This window comes from Schistocerca americana, chromosome 4 (genome assembly GCF_021461395.2).
Source record: "Schistocerca americana isolate TAMUIC-IGC-003095 chromosome 4, iqSchAmer2.1, whole genome shotgun sequence".
Taxonomy (NCBI): domain Eukaryota; kingdom Metazoa; phylum Arthropoda; class Insecta; order Orthoptera; family Acrididae; genus Schistocerca; species Schistocerca americana.
The window spans coordinates 384759237-384775938 of record NC_060122.1 but is presented as its reverse complement, the minus strand read 5'-3'; the positions used below and the strand labels follow the sequence as shown (position 1 = coordinate 384775938).

The 16702-nt window shown below is 41.1% G+C and overlaps 1 protein-coding gene across 1 annotated transcript in view; it reads right to left on the bottom strand.

Moving 5' to 3' along the window:
- Positions 1–16702, bottom strand: part of LOC124613041 (methyl farnesoate epoxidase-like) — a 191913-nt gene that overhangs the window by 41970 nt on the left and 133241 nt on the right. Inside the window, exon 5 of the mRNA XM_047141609.1 lies at positions 9855–9975. Coding sequence (XP_046997565.1) covers positions 9855–9975 — 121 coding nt within the window. The remainder of the gene's footprint in view (positions 1–9854; positions 9976–16702) is intronic.

Genomic DNA, 16702 nt, shown 5'->3' with positions numbered 1-16702 from the left:
TTAGTGGAATAACATGGTAGCTAATAAAAGTTTGCATAATAATCATATGGCAAAATACTCTCCTGTTAGTGAGCTATCATTTGCCAAAATCTCATTTCGATATCTCTAGCTGTTTGTGAAATATGAGGAATGTTGTGGATGATTCACTCTGGGTTTATCGCTAGCACAGTGCTATCGTAAATGAGTGCACTACATCAGATCAATTTTCTCCAGATTGGTGATACATAGAAACCTCCATCCAAGTCTAAAGAAAAATTTAATATGTTAGCTAAACTTCACATGCATCAAAAAATTATGTAATATGCACCAAATGCAAAATCATAATGACCCCTAGTTTTAATTGCAAACTTTTTCGAATTTCGCGCAGTGTGTTACTTCCACGTCAATATCACAATGACTATGACCATTAACGAAATGACGGGCACATCATAATAAACCTGACATACAAAGCTACAAGAAAAGCGAAAATGAATTTTTTTACTGATACCTTCTGTGGTGTGCATACTGTAAGACCTTCAGTACACACACCATCAGATTATTTGACTTGTCGCTCTAACAAAGTAGGCGAGTGTTAGCAATATGTCTCATGGTCTTATTGTGGCGTCCTTATCTTCTGCTGTTAGGTCAGACAATAGAAATGTCACTTGCAGGCTTAGAGTAGCAGACTGACGGTGACCAACTTTAAACAGAACTTGATTAATTTTCACACACATTTATTAAAATAATAACAAGCATAAAAATTACTTAACTTGGTTCTGGATGCTATTTACAATTGACAATCTGAAGTTCCTTTGGTATTGGTACGTTAATCTTATTCTCACATATATCTCTAGTACTTGACAAAATGTCTATACATTTATCTTCATGGCTATGTACAAGAATATGGTAATCTTTTTGGGTGCAGACGGAAACTTAACTATAGACTGGTACAGACAAATGTAGAACTCATACAGACTGGTGCAGACAAATGCAGACTGACTAATCGGAGGTCTGTACACTCGTTATAATACCTCGCGCGTTCCTGTATTGCTGCGCGGTGTGATCCGCGAGGAGATAAGGTTCTACGTTAGCAGCAATTTCATTGGCTGCGTTACATATTAATACGCGGATCGGCGGAAGCAGAATTTGGTCCATCTCTATGGCAGCGCCATCTTGTAATGCGGAGACGGACGAGCACTGCACCTGCGCTGTTGTGCTTAGCGGAGCGCGCTCTAGTGCGAAAGTTGTGTACGCGCTGACTACGCCGAACTATGTACACAACACCTTCTGTAAAATCGTTCGAGAAAGAGTGCAGGTCGTGTGTGTCGATTCATCATCGCTGCTCGGCCGAAAGGTGGCAAATGATTATCAGCCTCCCCTTTTGAACAAACGAATGAACTCGCGCTGCCCTTTGGACGAAAATTGGTCACTGTGCATTGGCCACTGTATCCTAAGCGACCTGTAAGAGCATTTTGAGGCACACCCTGTCTTACGACCAAGCACTACTCGTATCTCTAAAGATGTCCAGTTTCCTCTTTAACGATGCTATTACGCAGTTTTCTATGCAAGGATAAGTATTTTTTTAATATCAAAAATGATTTTATTTTTTAGTATAATCGCCTTCCATTTATCAATACATTTTTCCATTTTCTTTCGAATTATGCTGGGTTGCTGCACCCCCATCAGAATCAGACTCATGCTTGTTGCTTGTGAGGCTCTTCCACAGATTTTCTGTCCACAGATTCGAATCCCACCGGGATCTTACGGCTGGCGCGGCCGTTTTCGGGTGGCTCTTTGGCACTGTCTGCAGAACCAATGGCGCTGGACCCATCGTTTTCGCTGCCGCAGCAGCCCAACTTCTCAGCGCTCGTCCCGGTCCCCAATGTGGACCCGCCGCCGTCGCCATCGTCATCACCGCCCTCTCCGTTTCTCATCGGACCGGCTCATGTAGGGGTGGGCACCTTTCCAGGGTTTTCTGACTGACGGTCTCCTGGGAGCGCAGGACAGATGTCGGGGCGCGACCTGGGGCTCAGTGTCAGTCGCAGTTGAAGGTCGCAGCTGCTCACATCACCCAACTTTCTGCCTCCCCCATCTCCCCCTCCCCTGTTGTCGTAAGACAGCACCCTACACAGCGACGGTGCGACAGTTTGGCGGGGAGGAATGTGCAGCCCTAAACAATCGACTGTGCATCAACCAACACAGAGTCCCGAAACAGCATCAAGAAGATGCTGAAAGTTGCACCACTGGAAAGACCAGGCAGCTCCACACCTCCCCATCACTGGCCAGCCCAATTCGGTCACTTCTATGAGCAGTAATATTGAAAAGTACTTGCATGTAGCAGGCACAGGAAGCAATTTAAGTTTATTTTCTTTTTAGAAATAATAAGATCAGTTAATCTTAAAGTCTTATGTACAGATCATTTTGGATTCCTGCCACCAGCAATTGCAACTTCTCTCCTTCCTCATTTGTGTCTGTTCTGGCTCCCACAGTAGATGACACAACATTTGATGCCATAGTTTCCAGAGCCCATGCTGCCTTCGCTCTTCGCTGTTCCATCACAGCGCATTGCTAATATTTATCTCTTTTCTTTCAGTGGCGCAATGCTACTAATTGAGTTCGCAATTTGTGTACAATTACTTTGGTGTGACCCTCCTCTCATTAAAATGGTCTCTAACCCACCTCCCACACCACCTGCGCCAACACCTCCGGTTGCTGCTGGCTCTGATCTAATGCAATTGATTCAGTTTCAGAACCACCAAATGTAGTGGTTGATCACGGCAGTCCAGCAGCTCATTAATGTGCAAACCGCTGCTGCAGCAGCTCCTCAACAACAGCCAGCCATGTCCTCTGAAACTTTTTTTTTTTTTATCAATAGCCGGCACAGGAGTTTACCACCTCGCTCAGAAGTTATTCCTGACTAGTAGGACAGGAATGATAGTTTTTGTGGCCGACCAGTTCTAGGCGCTACAGTCTGGAACCACGTGACCGCTACTGTCGCAGGTTCGAATCCTGCCTCGGGCATGGATGTGTGTGATGTCCTTAGGTTAGTTAGGTTTAAGTAGTTCTAAGTTCTAGGGGACTGATGGCCTCAGAAGTTAAGTCCCATAATGCTCAGAGCCATTTACTAGTTTTTGAAGATGTAGTTTTCGCCCTCACTAAGTATTACGAGGATCAGGTACAGGTTGCTGCAGCTCATTACAAGTTCTTTCGAATGCGGAAAACGCCAGAACAGATATACTGTCAATGGGTCACTGAACTTCAGGATGTGACATGACAGTGTCGATTTCAGTGTACACTACTGCCCATAAAAATTTGCTACACCACGATGATGACGTGCTACAGACGCGAAATTTAACCGACAGGAAGAAGATGCTGTGATATGCAAATGGTTAGCTTTTCAGAGCGTTCACACAAGGTTGGCGCCGGTGGCGACACCTAAAACGTGCTAACATGAGGAAAGTTTCCAACCGATTTCTCATACACGAACAGCAGTTGACCGGCGTTGCCTGGTTAAACGTTGTTGTGGTGCCTCGTGTAAGGAGGAGAAATGCGTACCATCACTTTGATAAACATCGGATTGTAGCCTATCGCGATTGCGGTTTATCGTATCGCTACATTGCTGCTCACTTTGGTCGAGATCCAATGACTGTTAGCAGAATATGGAGTCGGTGGGTTCAAGAGGGTAATACGGAACGCCGTGCTGGATCCCAACGGCCTCGTATCACTAGCAGTCGAGATGACAGGCATCTTATCCGCATGGCTGTAACGGATCGTGCAGACACGTCTCGATCCCTCAGTCAACAGATGGGGACGTTTGCAAGACAAACAAGCATCTGCGCGAACAGTTCGACGACGTTTGCAGCAGCATGGACAATCAGCTCGGAGACCATGGCTGAGTTTAACCTTGACGCTGCATCACAGACAGGAGCGCATGCGATGGTGTACTCAACAACGAACCTGGGTGCACGAATGGCAAAACGTCATTTTTTCGGTTGAATCCAGGTTCTGTTTGCAGCATCATGATGGTCGCATCCGTGTTTAGCGACATCGCGGTGAACGCACATTGGAAGCGAGAATTCGTCGTCGCCATATTGGCGTATCACCCGGCGTGATGGTATGGGGTACTATTGGTTACACGTCTCGGCCACCTCTTGTTCGCATTGACGGCACTTTGAACAGTGGACGTTACATTTCAGATGTGTTACGACCCGTGGCTCTACCCTTCATTCGATCCCTACGAAGCCCTACATTTCAACAGGATAATGAACGACGGCATGTTGCAGATCCTGTACGGGCTTTTCTGGATACATAAAATGTTCGACTGCTGTCCTGGCCAGCACATTCCCCAAATCTCTCACCAATTGAAAACGTCTGGTCATTGGTGGCCGAGCAACTAGCTCGTCACAATACGCCAGTCACTACTCTTGATGCTCTGTGGTATCGTGTTGAAGCTGCATGGGCAGCTGTACGTGTACACGCCATCCAAGCTCTGACTCAATGCCCAGGCGTATCAAGGCCGTTAGTACGACCAGAGGTGGTTGTTCTGGGTACTGATTCTCAGGATCTATGCACCCAAATTGCGTGAAAATGTAATCACATGTCAGTTCTAGTATAATATATTTGTCCAATGAATACCCGTGTATCATCTGCATTTCTTCTTGGTGTAGCAATTTTAATGGCGAGTAGTGTAACTGTGGACAGTACTGTAGTGATGCAATTACATACAATGTTTCAGTAGGATTTGTGAACAAATTCTCAAACGTTCTGATCCTACTTTGTAGAGTGTTACAAATTATTGAACATTAGGACTCGGGCGATAGTGCCTTCGAAAACTTTGTTGCGGCTCACATTAGCAGTGTAACCCAAAGCGACAAATAGGTACGGCCTTGCGGCCGACCGTCACACACAAACAGGCCACCGCACCATGGACAGGGCAAAGAAGTGTCACTCTGTGTGTCTGCTGTGAAATCATGTCCCTGCTGCTTTTTCACGCATAAAAGACAAAATTGTCTTTTGCTGGAACGCGACTTGCTTTCCTTGCGGAAAGCCAAGTGCTATACAGACTGTGTGCTTGCAGCAGAAAAAGGACCCCGCCCACGCTCACTCTGGTAAGCGTGGAGCGCCTATTCACTCAGTGAATGTATGTAGTTTTTTCCAAACCAGCTACCGGTAGTTGTAATGGGCAAATTCAAGAGGTACGTTCAGCCCACCCAAGTGCTGCGCAGTGACAGTCAAACAAATTGTTTGTGAACTTAGCCATTGCCGGACACTGTGTGCGACTCCAGTTAGACATTGGCGGTTAGACATTGGCGCTTGGGTTACAATGGTTAATCGTGCCACTTGGTAACAGTTGGGCTCACCACAGTTGACAAAATCTTTCTCGTAAGGTACTGTGTAATAGTCAGGACATTCCAGTTCTTGGTACATATTTGCCTGCCACATTCCAGTCTCAAACTAGAACAGTGACATTTACCATTTTGCGTTCGTGAGACTGTGACAATGTTTTTGGTTAAATTTATTTGATTGTTTTGTCTTCGTATTCGGGGCAATATGTTTTCTGTTTCTGCTTTCAACCCAATAGACAGTTGCACCCAATTAATTGAGGAATTTCCTGATTTATTTTCTGAAGGATATGGCAGAGCAAATAATTTTGTGGCGACGGTACAATGAAGCATAATGCGCAACCTAAGATTTTTCGGGCGCGTCCCACGCCTTAAGCACTCCGTGCAAAGTTGCAAGTGAACATAAAAAATGGTAAGTCAATGGGCTTCTCTCTTAGCCATCTTACCAAAGTCTTCTGAAAGACTTCATCTTTGTGTTGACTTAGGATCAACTGTGAACCCACAAACAATATTTGATAGTTGTCCATTGCCCTCGCCCTGAGGAATTAATGGACAGGCTTGGTACAGGCTACTGTTTTTCAATAATTGACTTACGCGATGCGTATTTGCAAATTCTGATGGATGAGGAATCCCAGGAAGTGTTTGTGGTCAAAACGCATTTAGCGTTCTTGAAATTTTTGAATTTACCCTTTGGCAGTGCTAGCGTGCCTAACATATTCCAGCGCTACTTAGAACAGCTTTCTGCAAAATATCCATTTTGTTCAGATTACTTGGACAATGTTATGGCGTCAGGACGTGCACCAGCACATCAGTGGCTTCATACGCTTTTCCATGTACTTTCAGCTGCAGGCTTAAAGTGTCGCCTGGACAAATATTCCCTTTCTCAGATTGAAATTCAATACTTAGGCCATGTTCTTAGCAGCCAGTGTTCATCGACTTCACTCACATTTGCTTGCCATCTGGACATCCCTGCCCTTCGGAATGTGACAGAATTGCATTCAGTTCTCAGTAAGATGACATATTATATCTGGTTTATATCCAACGCAGCCCAGATGCGGCTCTGTTGCATCTATAGCGCCGGAAGAATGTGCCTTTTGTTTGGACCAAAGAGTAATAGGATGCATTCCAGAAACTTAAAAATGCCTTGTTGAATGACAGATGCGTTGTTCATTTCGATCCCGCTAAGCCTGTCGTTTTGGCAGTGGACGCTTCTTTGTACGGAATTGGAACTGTGCCCTCGCACAGATTTGGTTCACTGGACAGGCCAATTTGCTTTCGCTTCCATGTTATTGACCAAGACAGAATGTAACTATGCTCACATCGAGAAGAAAGCGTTCGCTGTTATCTGTGTTGTGATAAAGTTTCACCGTTATCTGTTTGGTCCGAAGATTTTGCTTGTGACGGACCATAGGCCATTTCAGTCTTTGTTTCATCCATCCAAACCTGTTCCGTCACACAGCTCAGAAGATGCAACGTTGGGCTTTGTTATAGTCACGGTATCAGGACGAAATACTGTACTGGTTCACGTCGAAGCATGCAAATGCTGACATCTTTTCCTGCCTTCCTGTTAGTCCTGATTCTGAATTGGGTGCTACTGCAGCATCTTGTTATCAGGTCGACCGGCAGGACACTCAAATGTTACCGACTTTTCCACTGCACTATAGGAATTCCATTGGATCTACTGACGGCCTTGGAAGAGCCAGTCCTGACAAAACTCTACCATCTGGTGAGCAAGATGTATGAGACAGGCGAAATACCCTCAGACTGCAAGAATAATTTGATAATTCCAATCCCAAAGAAAGCAGGTGTTGACAGATGTGAAAATTACCGAACTATCAGTTTAATAAGTCACAGCTGCAAAATACTAATGCGAATTCCTTACAGACTGATGGAAAAACTGGTAGAAGCCGACCTCGGGGAAGATCAGTTTGGATTCCGTAGAAATGTTGGCACACGTGAGGCAATACTGACCCTACGACTTATCTTAGAAAACAGATTAAGGAAAGGCAAACCTACGTTTCTAGCATTTGTAGACTTATAGAAAGCTTTTGACAATGTCGACTGGAATACTCTGTTTCAAATTCAGAAGGTGGCAGGGGTAAAATACAGGGAGCGAAAGGATATTTACAATTTGTACAGAAACCAGATGGCAGTTATAAGAGTCGAGGGGCATGAAAGGGAAGCAGCGGTTGGGAAGGGAGTGAGACAGGGTTGTAACCTCTCCCCGATGTTATTCTAGCTGTATATTGAGCAAGCAGTAAAGGAAACAAAAGAAAAATTCGGAGTAGGTATTAAAATCCATGGAGAAGAAATAAAAACTTGGAGGTTCGCCGATGACATTGTAATTCTGTCAGAGACAGCAAAGGACTTGGAAGAGCAGTTGAACGGAATGGACTGTGTCTTGAAAGGAGGGTATAAGATGAACATCAACAAAAGCAAAACGAGGATAATGGAATGTAGTCGAATTAAGTCGGGTGATGCTGAGGGAATTAGATTAGGTAATGAGACACTTAAAGTAGTAGTTGAGTTTTGCTATTTGGGGAGCAAAATAACTGATGATGGGCGAAGTAGAGAGGATATAAAATGTAGACTGGCAATGGCAAGGTAGACGTTTCTGAAGAAGAGAAATTCGTTAACATCGAGTATAGATTTAAGTGTCATCAAGTCGTTTCTGAAAGTATTTGTACGGAGTGTAGCCATGTATGGAAGTGAAACATGGACGATAAATAGTTTGGACAAGAAGAGAATAGAAGCTTTCGAAATGGGGTGCTACAGAAGAATGAGGAGGTATTGAATAGAATCGAGGAGAAGAGGAGTTTGTGGCACAACTTGACAAGAAGAATGGACCGGTTGGTAGGGCATGTTCTGAGGCATCAAGGGATCACAGATTTAGCGTTGGAGGGCAGCGTGGAGGGTAAAGATCGTCGAGGGAGACCAAGAGATGAATACACTAAGCAGATTCAGATGGATGTAGGTTGCAGTAAGTACTGGGAGATCAAGAAGCTTGCACAGGATAGAGTAGCATGGAGAGCTGCACCAAACCAGTCTCAGGACTGAATACCACAACAACAACAACAACATAGGAAAATTGCTCAGGCCACAGAAGCAGACCCTGACTTGAAACTTTTGTTGCGCTACATCCAGACTTCCTATACTCATCCAGTGAAAAACATTCAGAATTCTTTTGTGCTCCGATATTTTGCTCGTGGGCACAGCCTCTCCGCCCAGCATTGCGTGATTTTATTGCAAAATGACTCTGGACAGTCGTGTGTTATTATTCCTAACGTGTTGCAGAAAGATGTATTGCGATTGCACCACCAAGGATATTGGGGGATTGTACACACAAAACAATTAGTGTGTCAGCACTGTACTTGGCCAGGCATGGACGCCCACATTGAACAGCTGATGTCACAGTGTCGCGCTTGTGCCGAAACTCTGTCGGCCACACCACAAACGTCTTCAGCTTGGCCAGAATCTCAATCGCCACGATAATGAGTATGTATTGACTTTGCTGTTCCATTTTCGAACACTCGTTGGCAAATTGTTGTCGACTTTTTTAGCAAATATCCGTTTGTTGTGCCCATGAATTTGATTATGTCGTGTAGAACCGTTCAGGCTTTGTCACCATTTGTTGCTTAGAAGGTTTGCCTTAAGTGTTGGTTACAGCAACAGACCGAAGTTTATGGCTCAGAACTTTGAACAGTTTTGTACAGCCAATGGTGTCACACAGTCCGCCGCTGCTGGGTTTTCTACATGTCTGGTGCCACCACGCGCTGCTCCAGTTGCTGCACCCACTGCAGTGCACGGCTCTTCCCACGCCCAAAGAATCGCTTTGTGCCTAATGATTCTATTCTTTTCAGATTTTTTGGTCGCACGGGGGGACGGGAGGGGGGGGGGGGTGAGAGAGGAATGATTCTTCGAAATTTGGGCACCTGCCTGTATTTAATTCAAGGTCCTGCTGGGATGCTACGCCACCATCAGAATTTATAAATTTAATCAGCATAGAATCGTCATATATTTTAGGTCTATATGACGATGCTATACTGATTAAATTTATAAGTATTGACGATGCCATTATGGCCTAATCACTTTAGGTTATGGTGTAAAAAAAGATCTGAGGATGGTCATTACAGATTGAAACCGGTCATCGTCTAAAGAATTCATATTGTGATCAAAGACTGGAATAAAAACATTTGATAAAACATTTAACAGTGTTTAGTTCGTCAGATTGCCTTGTTATGGCATGAAGTACAGTAGGGCAGTGTTCGTATTTTACAGTGTCATTGTTGAATCTACAGCTATTCTTGTCGCAGCAATGCTAAATTCGCGGTGTAATTTCTAGAAATGCGCAATGAATTAAAAATCTGCGCACTAGATTCAAGTGCAGTGACTTCACCTACTCCAGAAAACTCCACTAGCACTTTCATCCAGCAACCTGGCGAAAGCCGGGACTATACTTCTTCCTCTCCTCATTCAACCCATTATCATTATGGTACGTTATAAATATCATTTTGCAGGAAAGTTATTACTCACCCGTAAATGTTGTGTTCTCATCTTGTTCCTGTTTTGCTTTTGCCATTTCATACAGAAATGCATCTATGAGATCTCTCTTCTTTCCTGGCGTGTATGTTGCCTTATGTTCTTCGATAGTTTTCTGAAAAAAAGGCAAGGAATTCTATAATAACACACAGAACAAACTGTTATTTCCGAGATCACGATATCTGTACCAGTAAGAGCAAGAGAGACAGTAAGAGAAAACATTGTTCCAAAAAACTGCTGAGATCATTTACTTTCTATGTAGAACTGTGCGCACTGTGACCAGTCATCTTTGAAATCGTTTTCTTATCAATAAACTGTTGTCTTATGACGATTTGTGCTTTGTTATTATCTCAAATATCTCTCGAATTAAACGCGAAACAACGGTGAAGATTTGACTTCAACATGTGCGTAGCAGTTACGTGGCGCACTGGTTGTGATCATGAATTCTGAGTCGGTAGAGACAGATTTCAAACCTCGTCAGGACATTCTCGTTTAAGCCATGAAGATGTGTTCATGTTTTCAACTAAATGAAATGTAGTTTCTTCAGTGCCATACGCGCTTTGCTTCTCCTGTTTGTGAAACATATTCAGTGGTCTTTAATACGTGTTTGTTTCTTGTAGTTATAATAACTGTGACATATAGCAATTACAAATACATTACTACATTACATTTTGTTCTTGTAAGTTCTCTTGTGTTTTAGGAGAGAAGCAATTTTTGCAGCACAAGTTTCGTGAGACTAAATTACTATTTCGCGTTACTTACGAATTCTGACGTTGTCAATGCATCTGTGTCGCCGTGAAGTTGCATTTAGTTGGTCTGTATACTTTAGATGGCCGATTTTCAGCATTTTTCGAACACATTTGTTTGAACACTTCATTTCCACTTTTCCTGTGCATTGATTGTGTGTTTTTACAGTATATAGTGTTGTCAGCTCTCTCTCTCTCTCTCTCTCTCTCTCTCTCTCTCTCTCTGTGTGTGTGTGTGTGTGTTTGTTTATCATTCTTCTTTTGTTTGTGTTGTGGTGTCTATAAGTAGTCTGATATTCATTCGTTGGCTAAGTGTACAAGTATGTTGTTAAATAAGTGAATGTGTTATTCCGTGTCTTAATTTTGTGTGCGTGTGTGTATAAAAGAGAGAGAGATAGAGAGAGAGAGAGAAATTAAGTTATCACTCGTAGGTACCCTGCTTATGTTTGATATCTCTGGCTGTAATTGTTTTAGTGACTAACATGGTCAGTGAGTTGTTGCTTGTATTGATTTGATCATTTCTTACTTTCTTGTTCGTAGCAAGGGTACTTTGAGTGTGGCAGTTTTCCTATTGTATTAGGGGTTTTCTGTTGCAACTGATCATTCTAATAATTTTCATATCCTGTTCCACATTAGATGGTTCATGTCCATGTTTTATCAGGTTTTCAGAAAAAGTAGAATGGCTATTTTCAAACTTCACGCTACTTATGTGTTCTTTACAAATTGTTTTGAAATTTCTGTCTGTCATTTCCAGGTACACTGATTTATAATATTGGCATTCTAACTGCTATATACCACCAGCTGCTTGATATTCGTCTGGTGTTCGCAAACGTAAGTGGAGTGTGCCTCTTGTTTCTTAAGCATTGTATAATTCTTGTTTCTTCGGTATCTTTGCTATTGTATGTGTTGATTTGTGATTGTATGTTAAAGTGTACCATTTCTTTTTGTTAGTCATGAGTGTTACTGTTTTGTGTTTTTTTTTCTTTACTTCAGTGTCAGTGTTGTCTCTGGGGTTTTTGTGGTGTTTGTGTTCTCAGCTCATTTTCATTTTTCTTTAGTTGTATTTTGAATTTGTGGTTAGGTTAATGTATTATATATGTATTATATCCATTGTTTTTGGGATAAGTTGTGTTGTTTCTAGTTCTCTTTCTTAGTTTTCTGTGATGAGTGGGATTTTATTCAGTCCGTGTAACCTATGCTGCAGAGGTGCTAGTTAGCAGTCGTTTGATGTGGCATTTATAATTGTGTGCTTTGCTATAGGCCTTCTCAAGACGCCAAATTTACGCTTATTGCTGTACTCATTTTTGTATCCAAGAAGTATATTTGTTCTTGTATTACTTTTTCTGTGGTAAACTGAACACATATTTTCTCTGTTGGTTCATCTACCATACAGATTATATCATCAGTAAATCTGTACTAGTGAACAATTTTGTATCCTTTCTTTTCGATGACTATCATATTTTCTATGTGGCTGGTGAATATGTTTGTCAATGTTCCTGATATGTGGAATCACACTGGAGGGCCATAATTTTGTTGGCGATATTACTGCTCAAATTGAAAGTAATTTTAGGATGTGATTACTTTAAACATTTGGTATTTTCCTCTAAAATTATTTGTGGTTAGTCTGTTGTATCTCTGTGGGTTCTCTTCAATTAGTTTTATTGTGTCTGCAGTCGGTATTGAGGCGCACATGTTCTCTATATCAAAAGAAGTGAATGCTGCTGTCTGTGGAACATGTAAGTTTTTTTATTTTTGATGTAAGTTCGTTTGTATTTTTCGCTGTTCTGTTGTTCTTCATTTTACAGTGTTGTGAAATGATTTTGTTCATGTGTTATACCACATGCTACGTAGTTTGGTGGTGCATTCATGATATCGGTGGCAGCTCTCACTGCAATGCATCGTATGTGAACTTTGGATGGCTTCTGAGTATTCGTGCTTTAAACTTCTTTTGCGTGAAATGTTGTTTCCGTTTCACTCTCACTTGCTAGCTGACACTGATAACAACTGATCTCTTCAGCAGCTCGCCATAAATGCTAGGCTAAGGAATCTGACAGTCTATTGTTTCTTTTAACCATATCTTTTTTAACTGTAAGGGCTCTGTGTTTGCAGTTATACTTTAAGCATGACATTTAATCCTGATTGATCATCAGTAATAAACTTGCACTTTTAAAAGAATGCTCAGTCATGTATACAAACTTTTCCTAGTGATAAACAAAGATAATACGCAACAATATACTGTTGAGTTAACTTCTTTACTCAAGAACTCTCTGTAACTGGCATGCTGAAATTAGACTGACCATTAGTGTACTACTGTTTGTATTATTTGAATAGTGTGCAGTCTTTGTGGTGATGGTTTTGCATCAAATATTGCATGTCATGATACAGGACAACAGGACAGAAACTATGGCAGTCGGAATATTTTGATTTCTCCAATATGGGCAAGAAACAGATATTAATGTCGTACACACTTCAACATGGTGATAAGAAAATGATCTGAACAACTAAATCCACCAAGTAAAAATGGGGAAGATGCCTATAGCTCCCATGTTGTGGGATAGTTAGGATCAGTGTTTTCTGTGATGCAAGAAGACCTTCTCCTCAACAAATAGATAAAACAGTAAGTAGCTGGTTTACAGCAAGGTTTCTGGAACAACTGTATAAAAAATAAGTGAGAACGGGGCCTTGAAGCTGCTGTTGTCAAAACATGGAGTCTCATTCAGTTATAGATATACGGGGATGAAGTACTTAAGGCAGCAGCCTCAGTGAGTTGCGAGAACAAGTAAAACTGCCTCTCTGAAGTCAACAATGAATTTTGTGTGCATAGTGTTTGAGTGATTCGAGCTGAGGAATGCATTACTAGAAGCAGCAGTGGCCATGCATTAAGATGTGTACTCACATGGAATTTTCTTACAGTTATGGGAATTAATTACATGACTGCTAATGAGGTATACTAATTCATGGTCCTAGATAGAAGTAGGATGGTTGTGATAAGGAATTAGTTTAAATGTTATGGCATACAAGAATTTTCAGTTTGTTCATTTATAAAGGAATAGACATGTAATAACAATAAATAAAATTGATTACTGTAAATTTTTACCTCGCTAATGAACCTTATCTTCATGTCTCACAAATCCTAAATTACGAAAAATTCACAGTCCACAAAGAAACAGGTTGGAGTGTCAGCAAGGGAAGCTGTAGTCTGTAGGCTGCTTAGCACATATCTTACAACCAATCACAAAATGCAAATTTGTTTACAGCTCTATGGCAACACCTGAGTGTTGCTGTGCCTACAGTTTTCATTCTGCCTTGCAGCACATTTCATTCGAGAGATTTGCAGACCTTATTGGTAAGTTTCCTTATTTTCATCGTGATCATGACTTCTTATAGCAAAGTGAAAACGAAATCTGAATACAAAGCTATGCTGAATGATGAAGCACATGAATTTATGTACAGATTACTTTTTTACTTTGAGGGGGAAAGTGAAAATGGTGTTCCTTTGCAAGCAGTCAGTAAAGTAATCAATAATGCCTGCCATTGTTAGGAATGGAGAAACCAATCTTTATGTAGCTTATCAAAATTTTAAATTTTTACAAATATCTTTTACTGCATAAATTGCATTTATATAAAACAGTTTAAAAATGTAGCCTAGCCAATTAAAGATACGTGTAAAAAAGTTTTTAAATTTTAATAAAATTTTTTTAAATTTTAGTAAAGTAATCGACGTTGAATATTTATTAAGTGACCCCGAAAAATGAGAAGGAGAGTGGAAATTCAGCTGGAAGCTCTAATCGTTTTATATTTCTGGGAAAACAAGGAAGAGATAGTTCTGTGTGATAAATATTGACTGTTTCAAAGAAAATGCAATTATCCAGCAGAAAGAGTGTTCAGAGCATAGAAAGCTCCTCTGTTGGAAAACGATTTGTTTGCAGGCAGTACAACAAACCTTTCCATTAGTTTAAGAAAAATCGGCAACAGCTGGAAAAGCTTGTCTCTAACAAAAGTTGTTTTCCATGACATGCCCTACCACCCCTACATGTCCGTGACAGTAACTTTGAAACACCCTGTATATAATAGTGTAAATAGTATAAATGTAGATGATGAGGTTGAAAAAATCAGCAAACCAGTTGCAAACAAAGGTCTATTTAGCCCTTGACCTAGGTTTCAATATTTCTAAAAATATCTTCTTCAGAAGGAGTGGGCCTTGTTACATCATATGGTGGTAAATCTCCTTCTGAAGAAGATATTTTTGAAAATATCGAAACCTAGGTAAAAGGCTCTATAAATTTCGGTTTGCAACAGGTTGGCTGATTTTTTCAGCCTGTTCAAATGTATACAGTTGCTGAATAGTACCCATGTTTAAGGTATTGATAAGTGTAGTTATTTCTGATGGTAACTGAGGATGGTGTAATGAACACCATTAGATCAGTATTTACATAATTTGCAGACTTACAATTATAACCATTACAAGTTGTATGTTTTTTGTTGGTTAGTACCTTCAAGTACAAGTGGCAAGGCCAAACCATTGAGGGGACATTTTATATCCTATGCCTCCGATGTTAAATTATTGAAATTTGTGACCCTTTATCTTGGAAACTTTTTAAGATACTGACTTACAATTTTCCATAATTTTGAATACACCTTTCTAGATACACTGAACTAGAATTATTACTAAAACTGTATTGTGGGGTATGTTACATTTTTTTCACACATTCAGTTTTTTGACAGAATTTTGTAAATAAATGAACATGAAGACAAAATAACTCAGGATATTTTAATTATTCTAGTTCCATATGTGTTGAATCCAACACTTGACATGCTGTGAAAATTTCATGTCTCTACCAGCAGTACTTTTTTAGACAATGGGCCATTTATTGCAAAAAATGTAGTTCAGAGATACTGAGGTTTAAAAATTTTTTATTACGAATTCTTGTACATACTTACATTTTTGCGTCTTTTATGCACTAGAATTGCCCTCGCCCATAGTCTGTGTCTTCTTCAGTGTCACAACAGCCCAGTGCTTGCCTCCTCCTTTTCTTTCTTGCTTCTTTTGTCATCTGCTGAGCAACTAACTCTGCTTCATGTGTACGAAATTCACCAATTCCCACAGTCCTGTCCAAATCTTACCTTTAACTTCTGCAGAACCTTAAGTCTTACGTGGTTCCCACCACTAAAAGTTATTACAGCATCAGACATTGCTAACTTTTAGAGTCATAAGGCCAGCAAATACATTTTTAGGCACATGGCACCACACAACATTATTGAAGGACTCATTCACATTCTGGGTCTTCCCATGTAAACACTTCTTTAGTAGCTCTAAGTTTTGTCAAATCTCTGAAATAGGTTTGATTGCCTCCATTACTGCCAAAGAAAGAGAATGTTTATGTGTAAATTCATGCAGAGTGCCAGGAAATTCAGCATGCCTATGTTTACACCTAGTGTTTGGTGGAGGTGGACACAAAGCATGACATGGCTTTTCATCAGTTGATATTTGATGAAAGAAAGTGCTCCACACAGCTCTTTTCATCTTCTCTAAATTTTCATAGTTATCTCTAATGGCCTTCCCATAATATTCCTCATATCCTCATAAAGTTTAACTTCACCACCACAAAGAGGGCAAGAGACAGTTTCAGAAAGAACTTGTGTAAGCATTTGCAGATAAACAAGGACGTTGTGCATAATACCATTACCGAGCGAGGTGGCGCAGTGGTTAGCACACTGGACTCGCATTCGGGAGGACGACGGTTCAATCCCGTCTCCGGCCATCCTGATTTAGGTTTTCCGTGATTTCCCTAAATCGCTTCAGGCGAATGCCGAGATGGTTCCTTTGAAAGGGCACGGCCGATTTCCTTCCCAATCCTTCCCTAACCCGAGCTTGCGCTCCGTCTCTAATGACCTCGATGTCGACGAGACGTTAAACACTAACCACCACCACCACCACCACCACCATAATACCATTACTTTTACCACTGTCACCCATTTCTAAAGTTACTTTCCTTTTCGATGCACTAGGGGGCATGCTCACTTTGGAAACATTATCGTGGTTTCCTTCACTGCTAGCACACGTGTATTCAAGTACTTCAGAAGAAAATGCAGGTC